Below are 16,751 nucleotides of genomic sequence, written 5' to 3'. Positions count from 1 at the left end.
ACATCATTTGAAAGGTCTTGATGAGCAGATTCAGAATCCAAACTAATATTTGTGGTTTATTGAATACTTTGAACCTTAAAGTTGCAAATAGTAAAATGTCTCAAAAAATCAATTTTTCAGAAATTTTAGCAAAATAATTTATCACTTGGTGCTAGGCTAGCCTAGGCTGTCTGCTCTTCCGGTAAAAAATTGAACACTTCACTAAATAGCTGAAAATAATGGCACCTGAAATATTACATTAAACATTTATATTTTGGTAACAGTATTAGCTACAAAAGAGTCAGACCTGCTGGTAGTAGGTGACCTACTTTGCCATTTAGCTTAAAGGCCCATCGAGGACTCATTTTTCCAAGTAGCCCAAAAAATTCCAAAAATGGTCATATAACTATCAGTTTTAATTTTGCTTCTTGAAATCCTCTTGTTCCAGATATTTATCTTTCCTCTCTCTCATGTCAGTCACTGGACAGCATTTGCCCTTCAAAAAATCAAACATGTAGGTGTTTTATCATTTAATTCTTCATAGGTTTAGGCGCAAGTTCGAGCAGTTATTGTTGTGAGAAGAGCCATGTGTCAGAGCTCAGCTCATTCTTTATATTTTTTGCATTTTTGAAACACCAACTGCCGTCTGTAGTAGAGTATAGGCGTACCGTACTTGTATTGGACCTAGGCCTACCTGCCTAGTGCCTACAGATAGTAACTGCTGGTAAGCCTAGACCTATTGGCTTAGCCTACTGAAGTAGCCTTCCATACCAAATGCTTAGCCACAGTGACTAAGCTACCGAACTACAATATGGCCATTGTTTCAGATACCGCTAATAGGATACAAGGGCTAGTTAGTCATCAGTAACTAGTCAGTTTAGTGAGCACTAGGCCAAGACATTTTTTAAAATTTTTAAAGGGTAAACAAAGTCTCAGACGATTTTTGTTTTCTCGATATCTTTTGACATAGGCATACCGTAGTAAGAACGTGAGAGTAACACCAAAAAAAAATGAGTAAATCTTGCTTAATTAGAAATAATTCAAAAAAAAAATGTTCTCGAATCCTCGATGGGCCTTTAACAGACTATGTAGGCTGTAATAAAATCTCTGCAAAACTTTGGATCATTATTCAGAATTTTATGACTTGCAGATATTGCTGACACTTATCATAATATTACAACTTTGAGCACTCTAAAACAGAGTAAGTTATTGCATTTGAAAATGCGTTTGAATATTTGTCATTGGAGTTTCTCTTTTCAGGTGTATAATTGTGTTAAACTTCATAAAATTACTATAGTTAAGCAAAGCATATTTTTCGTTAATATGGACATCTGCAGTGTTGGTGCTGCACTGGAAACAACTTGTGATCACAAGCGTTATCCATCCCAAAAACAAAGTTTGATTCCCATTGGAAATTTTTCCACAGAAGAAAAACAAGTTTTGGAAATTCGATTAAAGGCCGAGTTTGATGGTGATTTTGAATTGAAAAATGTCTGTACATTTCACAAACACAAATTTATTGATACATACTCTGGATCTTTCAGGTACTGCAGCAATATTTTTAAGACCCACAAGAAGTCACTACGTAACACAACACTTCGCATTATATCTTTGGAAACTTATCAAAAATTTAAAAACCACCCTGATGCAATTGGACTTGTGCCAGGAAGAAAACTATGCTGCAACTGTAGAGTAAAATTGGAAAATTTATCATGTGAATTGAGCACATCTTCTAGTGGGAGTGAATTGGAAGAAATTCATTCTTTAGAAGCTGATACTTCTCTATCTTCTTTCAATGAAAGCTTGCAAATAATGGGAGAATCGCCTGTAAAATTGCATTCAATGTCATCAGATAGAAAAGAACTATACAAGAAAAGAAAATTACAGCAATTCAATCAAAAATGTGGAGTTAACTTGTCCAAAATCCTAAAAATCGATGACGCAATAGAAAAACCAGAAGATCAAACATCTGACTACCTGAATGAAAAAGCACTTGAAAGCATGATTTCCAAAATTAAAGGTAAAATAGATAATGAAGATTCTACAAGGGCAGAAAAATTGCAAATTTTGACAATGGTTCCAGAAAATTGGTCACAGAAAAAGGTAACTGAAGTGTTTCATGTAAGCGGCAGAATGGTTCGGGAAGCAAGACAACTTGAAAGAAGCAAAGGTGCTTTTTCATTGCCACCACCACGTCAAGGAAAGCGTTTGTCAGATGAAACCATCAAGCTGGTTATTGACTTCTGGGGCATTCCATTTATAATCAAACACCCCTTGTAACCACTAGTCACAGATTTTGCTTATTTTGACATATTTTATACATAGTAAAAAATGATGACAATAGCAAAAAAAAATTTTGAAATATCTTCATTGGGGGCCGAGATAGAGCACTTTGAATTTTCGGCCACTAGTAGGATTTTGGGAGCTGAGCACAGCCATTTTTTCATTTCGCGCCTTCATTTTTTGGCAATAGCTCTTTACCTTGATCGATTTTCATAATGAAAACATGCATTTTACCAATTTAAGACCCAAGGAATTCATTTTTGCACTTTAAATTATGCTAAGATGAACATTTCAAATGGTAATTTAGGTTTAAAGTTTTTCTTATTTTATTTTTGATACGCTAACTTTGGGGGAATATTTCGGAGCGTTGGGAAAAAGGTGTAAAAAAATTTTTTTTTTCTTTGAACAAAGCAATTGAAGTATAATATTTTTACCAAATTTGGTTGATGTAAGTTTTGCATAAACCAAAATAATCAACTTAGAAAATACCAGTAATTTAACTAAAATTGTTATGAAGAAATGACTATAAAGTTAAAACATAGGACTTAGAGCATATCAAATGCTCTTTGAACATCTTTTGCAAGTGTATTTGAGGACGGTGTAGCCCTATTGCCTTAGTTCTGCTTTATTTTATTCCTTTGTCTTAAACTAGAACAGAATGACAAACTCAGTAAACTTATATCTACCGTACCATAAACATTGTAAGAGATCTCAATACAAACAACACAAACAGAAATCACTTCATCAACTTTTAAGGTTGGATGCATCAATAGCAGTTTTTTAAGTGGTTGATTAAGCCAATTTTCTGATTGGGTAATTAAGAATCAGTTTTCACAGTACACATACACAAGTATCTACATTCTACAAAAGGTCATTGAAGGTTTGTTCAATTTTCTTCAAGTCTTCTTTTTTGATTGCATAGTTGCGTCCAGATATTGTTACAGGGCGAGGAGATGAAACAACGGGTCTGCTACTATTCGGTGAGTCCGATGAGTTCCTAACCCTTAACCTTAACTCCTAACCCCTAACCCTAAACCAGCAATGATAATTAGGCTACGGTACCCGAAATTAAAAAAAAAAATTCAAAAAATCACCGAATAGGGAATCGGACTCACCGAATTAGACTCACCAAATCGGACTCACCGAAACGGGCCATTCCGATTCCAGTAAATTCTTTATCATCACTAATCCTTTTACATGCAATACTGTGATAAGATTTTGGTTCAAAATAATGAAAAGATTGTGTGCCATGTACAGTGGAGCCTTGAACATACCTTTCTATTGTGTCAAATTCTTTGAAGTTCATTGCTTTGAATGTAAAAAAACTGTATGCCTTTTATGTACTCTTTACAGAATTTCATTAATGCATCAAAATCGAGAATTTGGTTTGTGTAAGGTCTTTGAAAACTTGCTCTAGTGGCCAATCGTTTCACTGTGCCTCCTATTCCATCACAAGGAGACTTTTACCATGACTGGTGGCAAAAAAAAGTCTAGGAGCAATCCATTCCAAAATCAGTTTTATGATACCATAACTGAGGTTAAGCAGGTTTTTGTAGTTTTTGTACTGAGCTGCACATCCATCAGCAAAATATTCAATTTTCTTTATTTTTTCGTTTAGTTGAAGATGTACAAAAGTTGTAATTTGTTGAAAAACTTTGTAGACAAATCATGCTGTATCATGGCACAAATCATCTGAAATAAAACACGTGGATTGTTGGATCCGGCCACCCTCGGTAATGGGGACATCACCGGATTAAAACTGGACTACTACTACTAATACTACTGTTGGACAAATTTATCTTCAGAATTCTTGTAATGAAATGCCACTGGATGTATTGAACATTGACTTTGATTTCAGTGGAATGATTGCACTTCATCTTGAACAACAAACTTGTAATTTTCTGCAAAATCCAAAATAGCAATGTACAGCTTTCAAAGTTTAGTGTTGTTTGCGTTCTGACAGATACTTAGCTATGAAAGAGTGTGCTGTAAGCTTGTCCACTGCTTGTGTTGGAATGTCTGTGAAAGATGATGAAGAAACTAAGGTTTTTAGAGTTGATCGATCAGTGGACTGCCATTGTGTATAAGCAATGTCATCTTCAGATTCACCTCCTAGCTTGTCTGTTAAAAATTGGTGTAAAACTTCTCTTCCAGGACAACTTTCACATCTATGCACCATGCACATCTTATTTTCTGTGTTACATACAATCATGGACATAAAATCTTTGTAATTTTGAGTCATATTAGTAGCATTACACAGGCCTCGAAATTCGTTTTTGTTGACGGCGGACAAACGTGTCCGGTCTGAGAAGCTATCTCGGCGGACAAATTAAGTCTCACGGCGGACACTCCAGTTTTAACGTCAATCGTCATACTTTATCCCTTTATCTTGATAAGTCTTCGCCATTTGAGAACCATAGCTACGGTTTAGGCTTTTTAAAATTTCAGCGATGTCACTCTGAAAAGCTTTCATCAGACCAACGACGTGCGCTTGACGACGTGTAGCTACTAAACATGATGATGATGATAATAATATGATGATTGTTAAAAATTGAATTCTATGAACTTTTTGTGTCTGATGCAAATAATTAATACAAAAATAATACGCCGCATAACTGATTAACTTCCACCGAACGAGGTCGTGTGGCTTCTTGCGTCACAATGCTCTGGGCAAGAGTCGGAAAACTTCTACACTAACGCGTAACACTACTATTTTCTGATGTGCAAAGTTTCACTAGGCTTTTTTTCTTTAGGTTTATTTTTGCGTGTCATGTGAGCGAAAGTGACGAAATAAATAAACAAAACATTAGAAAAAGCACAATTATTTTTTCCCCTCTCCGTGATGCGGTCGCCTCTCCAAAATAGTATCAGTATTCCACGAGACCACCGCAGGCTCGGAGTTATAATTAGCGCAGTCAAGGCCATCCAAACATATGCGCATGATTAGAGCTTCAATAGCATTGGTTTTCAAAGACGTGCGCGCCAATCTCCACGAGATCACTGCTTGTCGTTAAGATACGTGATACCGAGATCTATTCCGTGTCTTTTCTCCAGACCGGTTAATTGAGGAAAAAGCGTAAATGCGAGCTCTTTTTTAGCGATACAATATGCGATTTCAAACAACCTCTTAATTTTGATTTTTTTCGTTGTCACTCATATTGTCGATGGCCTTGATGATCGGAAATTGATGGCTTGGGGTAAACGATGTGTTGTGATCTTTGACAGAGCTAATCCTTACATTCGTTGTTTCTTTAATATATGCGTCTACAACCACTAAATTTCCTAGTAAATAGGTTCATCGCCCTCATTCTCACTTTCAGAATTTTCCCTGGGCCTTTTCTTTCTTACTGTAATACCAAAACTTAATAAGTTTTGCTGCATCTTGCTGTAATAGCCTACTCGTATAATCTAACTTTGTAACCAACCTTGCCTTATCAATATTACTCGGAGATCAAAGCCAGACATTGTGACATAAGACTTGAACTAAGTTGCTCGTGATTAGTGTAGAAGTACCGGTACTCCCATCGATTCTTAGTGAAGAATTCACCTTTGTTACACTGATTCAATGTCATCAATCGTTGAAGCAACGTAAAATTCTAAACTAAGGGATACAGTATTAACTTTTTCGCATCGCATTCCCAGCGCAAATTATATTCTTGCAACAGTTGTTCGTGCTATGCAATGACGATTTGTATCGCTAGGTTCTGCGATATTTCTCGGCGGACAAATATGACCGATCTAGAGGGTACTTCCCGCGGACATCACATGCTGTGACGGCGGACATGTCCGCCGTGAATTTCGAGGCCTGATTACATAGTAAGATAGTGTTCTGGTGGTGTGTACACACACAGACTGAGTGTGTACCAGTACGCGAGATGTTAATACACCATTCAGGGCACAAGTGTCACAAAATTTTGATCAGACTAGCTGTGTGATATCAGCTGACTAATAAAACATTGGTAATTTGACACACCAAAAATTCATAAAGAAACGCACGATAATATGGCGGAACCATACAAATATTGTGACAAAGCATCAGGTATATTTCAATTATATTCATTTTTTTGATCATATGGGTTGATATTTTCTAAGTTGATTATTTTGGTTTATGCAAAACTTACATCAACCAAATTTAGTAAAAGTATTATACTTCAATTGCTTTGTTTAAACAAAAAAAAATTTTTTTTGCACCTTTTTCCCAACACTCCGAAATATTCCCCCAAAGTTAGCGCATCAAAAATAAAATAAGAAAAACTTTAAACCTAAATTACCATTTGAAATGTTCATCTTAGCATAATTTAAAGTGCAAAAATGAATTCCTTGGGTCTTAGATTGGTAAAATGCATGTTTTCATTATGAAAATCGTTCAAGGTAAAGAGTTATGGCCAAAAAATGAAGGCGCGAAATGAAAAAATGGCTGTGCTCAGCTCCCAAAATCCTACTAGTGGCCGAAAATTCAAAGTGCTCTATCTCGGCCCCCAATAAAGATATTTCAAAAATTTTTTTTGCTATTGTCATCATTTTTTAGTATGTATAAAATATGTCAAAATAAGCAAAATCTGTGACTAGTGGTTACAAAATTTGAAAAAATCTGATGATTATAAATGGAATGCCCCTTCTACCAAGATAATGTCAATAGCAGGATTATGCCTGGAATGAAAGACCGTGTTAGTGTGAGCAAAAATGTGTACGAGCAAAAGCGTTTGCTGTTATGCACATTAAAGGAATTATATGCTATGTTTAAAGAGAAATATACCAATGCTAAAATAGGCTTCTCAAAATTCTGTACTCTGAGACCAAAATGGTGTGTAAGTGCTGGATCTGCTGGTACTGATGCTGTCTGTGTGTGCGTCATTCACCAGAATGTCATACTTCTTCTAAATGCAGCAGAAATTGAAGAAGACTACAAGCAATTACTTGAAATGGCTGTTTGTGATGTAAAAAATATTGATTGTATGCTGCAACGATGAGTGCCCTGGATATGAACAAATACTAAATTTTCTCAGCGAAAAATTTGAAGATAAAGATGAGGATATATCTTTCAAGCAGTGGGTTTCAGTAGACCGAACTGAAATGGTTACAAGAATTTTACCAGTGTCAGAATACATTCAATTATTGCTCAAGAAATTAATTGATTTGGCTCCCCATCATTTTATTTCTCACTCCCAATCATCATATTTGAAAATTCGAAAAGAAAATATGGATAATCAAACAGCTTTGGTATTGATGGATTTTGCAGAAAACTATTCATTCCACATACAAGATGAAGCACAAGGTTACCATTGGACCCACCAAACATGCACAGTTCATCCTGTGGTGTGTTATTTCAAATTAAATGATGAATTGATGCATTTAAGCATTTGCTTTTTGTCAGAGGAGCTACAGCATGACACAGTAATGGTATATTTGATTCAAGCAAAAACTATCCAAATTCTTCAATCTACTCTGCTTCATTTGAATAATGTTGAATATTTTAGTGATGGCTGTGCAGCACAATACAAAAACAAAAAATCATTTTATAATCTTTGTAAACATCAATTAGACTTCAATGTTCAAGCTGCATGGTCTTTTTTCGGAACTAGTCATGGCAAATCTCCATGCGATGGAATCGGCGGAACAGTCAAACGAGCAACTGCAATGGAAAGCTTACGACGCCCTTTAAATAACCAAATTTTAGATGTTGAAGAAATGCTGTCATACTGCGCAACACATATGCCAAAAATCAAATTTGTCCATCTAAAAAAGGAAGAATTAAAAGATGTGCAACCAAAACTACAACCAAGGTTTGACCAGGCAACTACAATCAAAGGAACTCGATCATTCCACTTCTTCAAGCCCTTATCATCAACAAGACTTGGAATGAAGAGAGTAAGCATTGACAGTGAATTTTCGTTAGAAGTTGAAATCGATAAACCCTCTACACCCCTAGTTTTACCCATTCAGAATTTCCAACAAAACCAGTTCATGTGCATTGTATATGAAAAGAAGTGGTACATCGGCATAAGTGAACAATTTGATGCTGACAGCAGTGATATTTTGGCTAACTTTATGCATCCTAATGGGCCATCACGTTCCTATTACTGGCCAAAACAACAAGACAAATGTTGGGTTCCTTTGCAGCATATTCTGTGTGTAATTGATGTTCCCCATTTAACTACAAGCCGTGGTTTATATCAATTATCTGGTGCAAGCAAAAAAAAGATCGACACTGCATGGGACAAATTCATTGCTAAAAATTAGTAAGATACAGCAATGCTGCTACGCATCTATTTTTTTGTGCATTCAGCTACTTTGTAAACTGTTTGTTTCTGTAGAATGGAAATATGTTCAATATTAGGCTACCACTACTATACATAGTATTAGAAACTGCTACCTGTGTATGGTTGTATGGAATGAACTGACTGTACTACTATATTGTGTGGTTTTACTCCGACTTACTTCAACTCTGTTACCGGTAGTTGGCAACTATCAAGAGCACTTCAAGTTTTCTCTTCTAGCAAATTGTTTTAGGATTTGAAGTGTGAATCAATCAGCAGGCAGAAAAAATGTATTAATATCGTTTCATCTCTTACATTCTGGTTCTTGAAACAGCAAAAAAAGTTTTACAAACACATTTGAGAGTGTTTTAGCAGCTCAAAAGATATTCGGTTATTCACAACCAAAAAACTTTTCCTATGTCAATGGGTGGCTGGAGACTCGAAGAGTGCAAGCTCATTTCCTAGTCACCCCCAACTCTACGTTCTTATTTTAAGTTCGTTGCTTTGATAATCCTCAATTGATTTATTTTATTTATCAATGATAATATAATTATGACAGTGTAAAGATTCTAAGTAACATTACCAACATGTTAAAATTAACAAAAATTGATTTTTTGAGACATTTCGCTATTTCTATCTTTAAGGTTCAAAGTATTCAATAAACCACAAATATTAGTTTGGATTCTGAATCTGCTCATCAAGACCTTTCAAATGATGTATCACATGTAACAATATTACATGAGCACGACAAGTTATAAGCAATAAAATTCATGTCACGCGTGAATGATTTTTTGACCCCATCTTGCCAAAATGCGGGGCCAAAGGTCAACTTCGGGGGTTATATGGGTTGTTTCATTGTTTTTGGGTAAAATCGACTTTGTTTGTCCAATGTGAGCAAAATTCATTTGAAAAAAGGGTTTAACACAAGAGTTATGCTGCATAGAAATAACCCCCTCAATTTGACTTGATTTTGTTCCGCTTGAGTGATCACCAAAATGGCCAACTTTGAAAGGTCATAACTTCGTCGATACTTGTCCGATTTTCAAAAAATTTAGTTTTTCATGATCAGTGCCAAAAGTTCTACCAGATAACCAAGTTTCATCAAAATCTGAGATGGTGGGTTTGGTTTTTCATTTTTTTTGGTCCAACTGACATGGAATGACCCGGCACCTAGTGAATGGAATAATTCCCCAGCAACAACACTTCAACAATCGGACATCTTCACTCTGCCAATCTCAGTAACCGGCTCTGCGTCAAGAGCCTCTACAAGTACGGTATGCAAAACTACCAGGAATGACCAATTAAGGCTTTGTCAGTCCGAGGATAAAGATTCAAAACCAACCAACCAGTTCTGGTATAATATCCTATGCATTTCATTTGGTGCCTTGTAAATGGGACATTCAAGAACGACATGGTCATCACTTTGTTCCTCAATCCAGGAGTGGCATTAGAAACGAACATACAATACAGAAATTATGCTCCATATCAAGTGCTCCTGGAAAACGTTTGTCAACCCTTGTGGGTTATCAAACCCCTGGTTGAGAAAATCTGATTTTAGTGCTCTATAGGCTACTATTCTGTGGTTCTTTTCTTAGATAGAGCTACGCAGCACTAATTTAGGTAGAACAATACGGTATTTAACAGTTTAAATAAAATTATATCTAGGATACAGTACATTCATTCATAATTCTATTTGAATAGGCTGAAGATGATATGACTATAGCGAAATCGATTCTTAATAAATTACACTAAAAGGTTAGATTGTTGTGCAAATGCCAGCATTTGATGAATGCAAAATAGCAGTACCATAGGATACATTGCTTTAAACAACTAATGCAGAGCCAGTTTCTATGATTCAATGTTTGAAATTTCTACTTTTCAAAGTATTGCATGGTAGACTACTAATTTTATCCAGCAATTGGTTGTTGAAGCTTGCATTATCTCTTTTAGATTTGTGCTTAACTTTATCTTTAAGTGCTGTATAAAACAAAAAAATATGACTGATGAAATGGAAGTAACTACTACTAGTGGGGACATTACTGGTACAAAGCAGTCAGTGAATCTTAAAAAAAAGATCACACTGATGAATGGAGTTGCTTTAATTGTTGGAAACATCATTGGATCAGGAATCTTTGTTACACCAAAAGGAGTTCAGCTGCAATGTGGCTCTCCTGGATTAAGTTTGATAATTTGGTCAGTATGTGGAGTTTTTTCACTTGTTGGTGCTCTATGCTATGCAGAACTTGGTACTACAATTGTGAAATCTGGTGCAAGCTATGCTTACATATTAGAAGCATTTGGACCAGTGGTCGCTTTTGTTAGGCTTTGGATATCGGTGCTTATCATTGAACCCACTGTGCAGGCAGCTATTGCGATAACCTTTGCTAATTATCTCATTCAACCTTTCTTTCCAACATGTGACCCTCCATTTTATGCTGTTCGATTGTTAGCAGCTGCTTGTGTATGCATTATAATGTTTATGAACTGTTGGAATGTTAGATATGGGACAAGAATCCAAGACTTGTTTGCTTATGCCAAAGTTATTGCTCTAATTGTCATCATTATCACTGGAATAGTATTTATTTTTAATGGAAAGGGTTCCGGGGCTTTGAGCAAGCCTTGGGTGGGTACTACTAATAATGTGGGAAACATTGCATTAGCGATGTATTCTGGACTTTATTCTTATTCTGGCTGGGACACACTTAATTTTATGGTTGAAGAACTGCAGGATCCTTACAAAAATCTCCCCAAGGCTATTTATATTTCTATGCCAATCTGTACTGTTATCTACATCTTGACAAATGTTGCATATTATGCTGTACTCACTCCTGGGGACATTACAGCTTCGGATGCTGTAGCTGTTGGATTTGCTGACCGGACACTTGGTGTTGTTCAATGGCTCATTCCATTAGCAGTTGCTATGTCAACATTTGGTGGTTTGAACTCTTCAATGATGGCTTCCTCTCGCCTATTTTTTGTTGGTGCTCGTGAACGGCAGCTTCCTGATTATTTTGCAATGGTTAGCATCAAATATTTTACTCCTGCTCCAAGCATGATGCTTACTGGAATGCTAACATTGGTGTTTTTATGTGTCAAAGATGTTTTTGATCTCATCAATTATTACAGCTTTATGTATTGGCTCACAGTTGGATTGTCAATTGTTGGACAAGTATATTTACGATTCAAATACCCTGACATGCCTCGTCCACTTCGGGTTAATATTTTTTTTCCTATCATATTTTCACTGGCTTGCTTGTTCCTTATTGTGACTCCATTTTTTTCTGAAACAAAAGCATCATTGATTGGGTGTGGGATGTTGCTTACAGGATTTCCAATTTACTACTTCTTCGTTTATCTTAGACCAGAACAAAGACCCAAAATTTTTGGAAAAATCAGTGAGTGGTTTACAAGATTATGCCAAAAACTTTTTCCAGTTTCTCTTTCAGAAGTGGAACTCAAGGGAGATTTTTGAGTGGATGCTTTGTTTAAGACAATAGTTTTTATCCCCAAAGCAAGCGCTTGAAGTTTTTCACTTTGATGTGAAATTGTGTTGCTGTTCAGTGCATGGCTTGTTTAAACGTTTAATGTTGTCTTGTGATTTTGAATTGCTTGTTAACCAATTTTTTTGTGTTGGCAATTAAATTTCTATCTGAACTATTTTGTTGCTAAAATTTCTGAAAATGAAATGTCAATGGTTTAGCTTAAAGCAATTTACATCAATTTAAAGGTAGCACTATGTGGAAACTTTTTGACTATTGCGTTTGAAAATTGATGTACTGTAGTCTGTATATACATTATTTGCAACAGAGCGTTACTTGTTTGTATTGTGTAGATATTTGTATCAATTGAATTTAAAATATGAAGTTTCAAATTTGTGTTTTTTTTTTCAAGTATAATACAATACACAGCTTTTATTGCTTATTATTTTTCGGTTCATGCTTTGTCTTCAATACACAATCTGCTTTACCTTTCTATTTGGGTTAACTTGTAACAGTATATATGTAGCTTTTGTAACAGTCTCAATCATCAGTTAATCATTTTACCTGATGCTTATCTCGACTATCTCGTTGCCACACTTTGTAGCTTTGTGATACTGTAGTTGTTTAGTTCTGGTATTTTCACTTGCTGTCGTATCATTCCTTAATAAAACTATAAAAATTTCAAGCATATATATGTTCTGATTGGTGTTGTCACTTGCCTGGTACTTGAACTGTAAGTTGCAATGCTAGTTTATGGTTTATTTTTGGAAATATTTTTATGCAAAAGCCGTCAGTTGTTCCTTACAAAAAATTGCTTCTGTGCTGCAATGCTATATAGAAATCCAAGTACACAAAAAATGTGAATTCTGTACTTGACTGGTTATTTGTAACGAGTCAAGTACATTTTGTATTAATGTAAAGTATCTAACCATGGCCTTTTGCTTGTCGAGTATCACTTCACCTGGGTTGATTGTTTTTATAGAAATAAAAGCGAAACTATGATCAATGTTTCTGTGAGATATTTTCAAAAAAAATTCCTAAATGCTGTATATATTTGCCATAACAAGGCAAACCCCCAATCAAAATTCTATTTTCTAACGTTTATAAATTTAATGCTTACAAACGTGAGTGTAGCATTTCTAATTTTTGTGACTCCTCACACTACAGTTTCTTAATTTCTATAGTATATTCACATGTTAAAAAATTACTATACAACGATACATTTTGACTAAGTAATATTTTACAGGCCTTAAAACTCGTGTTTTTTTCCGGCAGCCATCGTGGCCTACCGAGAGCTCCTTCTCGGCGGCCAAATCTGCGTGCTTGGAGGCCAAAATACAAATAACGATAGCACAAGTAAATAGAATTAAACTTGCAACAATGCCAAAATGATCACTTAGCGTTGTTGAAGTCTGGGCGACGTCCTGCAATAGAATCGTTGTACCACGCAATCACTGCTTTATCGAGATTGTAATGCGGTATTGCGGGACCATCTAACCACCCTAAATTGTTTCAACTGCTCGCTGCTCAGTAAATTGTTTCAACTGCATTACCGCCTTTCATAAAACCTGACCATTTATACCATTATGATGTCACCATTGAGGGTGTGAAGTCACTAACCCACAACGGAAACTTTTCTCAACTCTGAAGACACGTGTTTTCCCCCTCGGATGTCAACTAAACTACCCGGACAACAAAATCCGTCATTTTTACATTGATTCTACGTTTGCAGTTGTTAAATCAGGGTAAAAATGACAAATTTTGTTGTCTGGGTAGTTCTCCTTTTTAACAATCATTGAATGTCCGACAACATTAAATCGATATAAAAACGACAATATTGCCAGCCGATGTAAATTAGCACTTCGGATTAATACTTTGTTAAAATAAACCTTGGGAATTACAAACAAGAGTTATAGCGGGTGATCGCAGCTGGATATTTTCCATACAATAGCAAATGTTTCCGCACAATGCAACAGTGGTGATTATGATGCGCTGACCTAATTCTGCGTCACTCATTGGTGCTAGATATTTTCGACAGTTAATCCACGATCATTGTATTGTGGAATTAAATAATTAGCTAAAAGAAACCAGCGGCCAAATTGGCCGACTGAGGAGGTAGCACCGGCGGTCATTCCAGAGCGGCCATGGCCGCCGGCTGCTTTAAGGCTTGTCTTACCATTCTAATTCACGCCACCAGATACTTGTATAAGTCTTTACTATTACCACTCGCCAGGGCAAATGGGTGTGGAGATTTCATATTTATTTTGAGTTGTATTTTTCCACACCCTTTCCACTAAAATTGGTTACGATTTAAGCCACTTGCAAACCTTTCCTTGTTTTTTGAAATCTGTTTATATAATATTATGTATACTTACGAGTCTTACGACTACGAGTCAACCTGATATTTTTATTTGATCTAGCTACTCAAGCATCTGTTCTTGTATATCTTAAGTTTTGAAAGAACATTTTTGCTTTTGTTCGTTTGGTTTGCTAGTGTCATGGCGACCTTCATACACAGGTCATCACAAAATACTAGTACATTTTGCCCAAATCTTCATAAAGTGATCTTTACCGGTTACTGTATTTTTAATTAAAATGTCATTTCTTAATTTTTTCAAAAGGTTGAAAAAAATAGGGAGGCCATTGATTTTTCAAAATTTTCAAAGGGGGCCACGGTGTAAAAAAAGTTGGGAACCCCTGTTATAACAGCTACTGGAGTTGTATTCTTGCTTGTTACTGAGGTGTAAAATTTGTACTACGTGTAAACAAGGATAAGAGGTTGTATGTTTGATCTAACATCTAGCTGAAAATTTAAACATACGCAGTATGCACTTTAGTGTTAACGCGCTGTGTCAATAACAACATTTTGCATATGACTAACTTTACATCCTAAATAACTTCAGCGAAATAACTTGCTTGCATATGAAGGGATATTCAATTTAGCACTTTTATATATTATTTTCTCAACAACAATCATGTGCCTTCGAGCAATCCTCAGAAACATGTGCATGTGCAAGCAACTGTTGTTCAATATTCATTGGTGGTTGTTTTTCATAAATTAATTATGTTTTGTACATTAACGCAGTGCAAACACCTGCTTGCATAGCTGATGTGTGGCGGTTGTTTTATGATAACTAGCGACTCGCAGACAGCAAAGTCGGTCATTTTGCATTGATTCAACGTCTGCATTTTACTGTATGGGCGGTTGCTTTGTGCGATCCGATTCTTTTTAACTTGTGGAAATTAGCGGTGAAGGTTGTTATGCAAAGTAGAACCAATTTTATTTTTGAACGACGCCGATTTCCTTTTGAATTGTGCATACACGATCCCATCCATACGAGCTACAATCGGCCCAACATGAGCGAAGTTGCCGATGCTTTGGTCTCTTTCATGAGAACTCGACGAAATTTCCGAGGAATTTTGTTAACTGTTAGAGATAAGAAGCTGACCGGGGAGTTGAGGTTTCTCCGCGTTGCTGTGTTGAGCGTGAATTGCCATGTGATATCAACCACTTGATTAGCATAATTCCGATTATATTCAGTACACTGTACAATACATGTAACTTCTCATGGTGCTGTCTGATACTGTATTTTGATATTTTCATCCACTTTGTCAGGTCAATATTGAAGGTATTTTTGTTTTACTTGTTTGTTCAGAGTAAATATGTGGCCACCGTAGAACAGCTGTTGTCTTCGTTTTTGCCAATGCAAACGTCGAAAAAAATTAATTAGTTTACGAACGGTCTTTCGATGTGTGCTTGTGATATTTTTCGCTTTAGAAATGGCTATACTACATTGATTCAACTGACTATTTTACTATTTTACAATTCAAGGTGGCTAATGGCTATGGGACATTAATTTCACGTCTGCTGACATTGAATTAATGTAAAAAAAATCTGACATTGCATACTGGGTGGTTATCAGGCCTGTGGCTACTCTTAATTTTAGTTACTTCGGTCACATCACCAAGAAAAACCGGTTGGCATGGATTTGTTTTTTAAAGGGCTATTTACCTTTTTCTATTATTCTGATGTTAATTAAAGTAGTTTATTGACAACGATTTTTGGTTTGTAACGTAGTAGTGACGTAGTAATGTGATTGCATTTGTTGTTTCTATCATTAGGCTATATGCGTATCCAAGAATCTGTGTAACTTCAAAGTTAATATTGTACAGTACTTGCCAAACTCATCAACAGCCAACACGTCATTGAAGCTTTTCTTTGGCAAAAACTAAATTCCCCGATTGGGAACTTTTCAGCCGCTGCTTATGACTACAGTTGTATATACGATTGCGTTGTGTGGCTTTATTTATTGACAGTAGAATAAAGCGATCGGCAACGCCTCTTTGTTCGTTTATATGCTCCAGGAGATAGTGGAACGTCATAACCGTAAAATCATTTGTTTGGCATTTCTACGTTAGTCCCATCAAAAACTCATCTACTACCATGTAGGCCGATTATTTGAGGGAATCCTTATCCTCGGACTAATAAAGCTTTTGTAAAAGCGGTATTGGACAGTATCGCATACTTGTAGAAGTAGAAGCTTTAACTTGCTGATGCAGGCCAGGCGGTCACCGAGTTTGAAAGAGTGAAATTACCGATTGATGAAGTGTTGCTGTCTGTGTGTTATTCCATCCACTAGGTGCTGCTGAATGGAGAGCAGTTCTTGAATGATCAAGTTTCTGCTTATCAAAGTATTATCTGTAAGTTTTTGTATTTCTTTGGTGCGAAATGGTGATCCTTGAAATGCGTTGC

The 16,751-nt window shown here is 36.0% G+C and overlaps 1 protein-coding gene and 1 pseudogene across 1 annotated transcript; both read left to right on the top strand.

Moving 5' to 3' along the window:
• Positions 1-1,302: 1,302 nt before the first annotated feature.
• Positions 1,303-8,502, top strand: LOC145764304 (uncharacterized; annotated as a pseudogene).
• Positions 8,503-10,571: 2,069 nt separating this feature from the next.
• Positions 10,572-16,339, top strand: LOC145764818 (Y+L amino acid transporter 2-like). Its single transcript, XM_082576496.1, has one exon. It carries the CDS (start codon positions 10,603-10,605, stop codon positions 11,989-11,991), a length of 1,389 nt encoding a protein of 462 aa, XP_082432622.1. The 5' UTR covers positions 10,572-10,602; the 3' UTR covers positions 11,992-16,339.
• Positions 16,340-16,751: the final 412 nt, after the last annotated feature.

The sequence above is a fragment of the Aplidium turbinatum genome, chromosome 2 (assembly GCF_918807975.1).
Source record: "Aplidium turbinatum chromosome 2, kaAplTurb1.1, whole genome shotgun sequence".
Classification (NCBI taxonomy): domain Eukaryota; kingdom Metazoa; phylum Chordata; class Ascidiacea; order Aplousobranchia; family Polyclinidae; genus Aplidium; species Aplidium turbinatum.
Note: the sequence above shows the minus strand (reverse complement) of the source record. Positions and strands in the feature narration are given on the sequence as shown.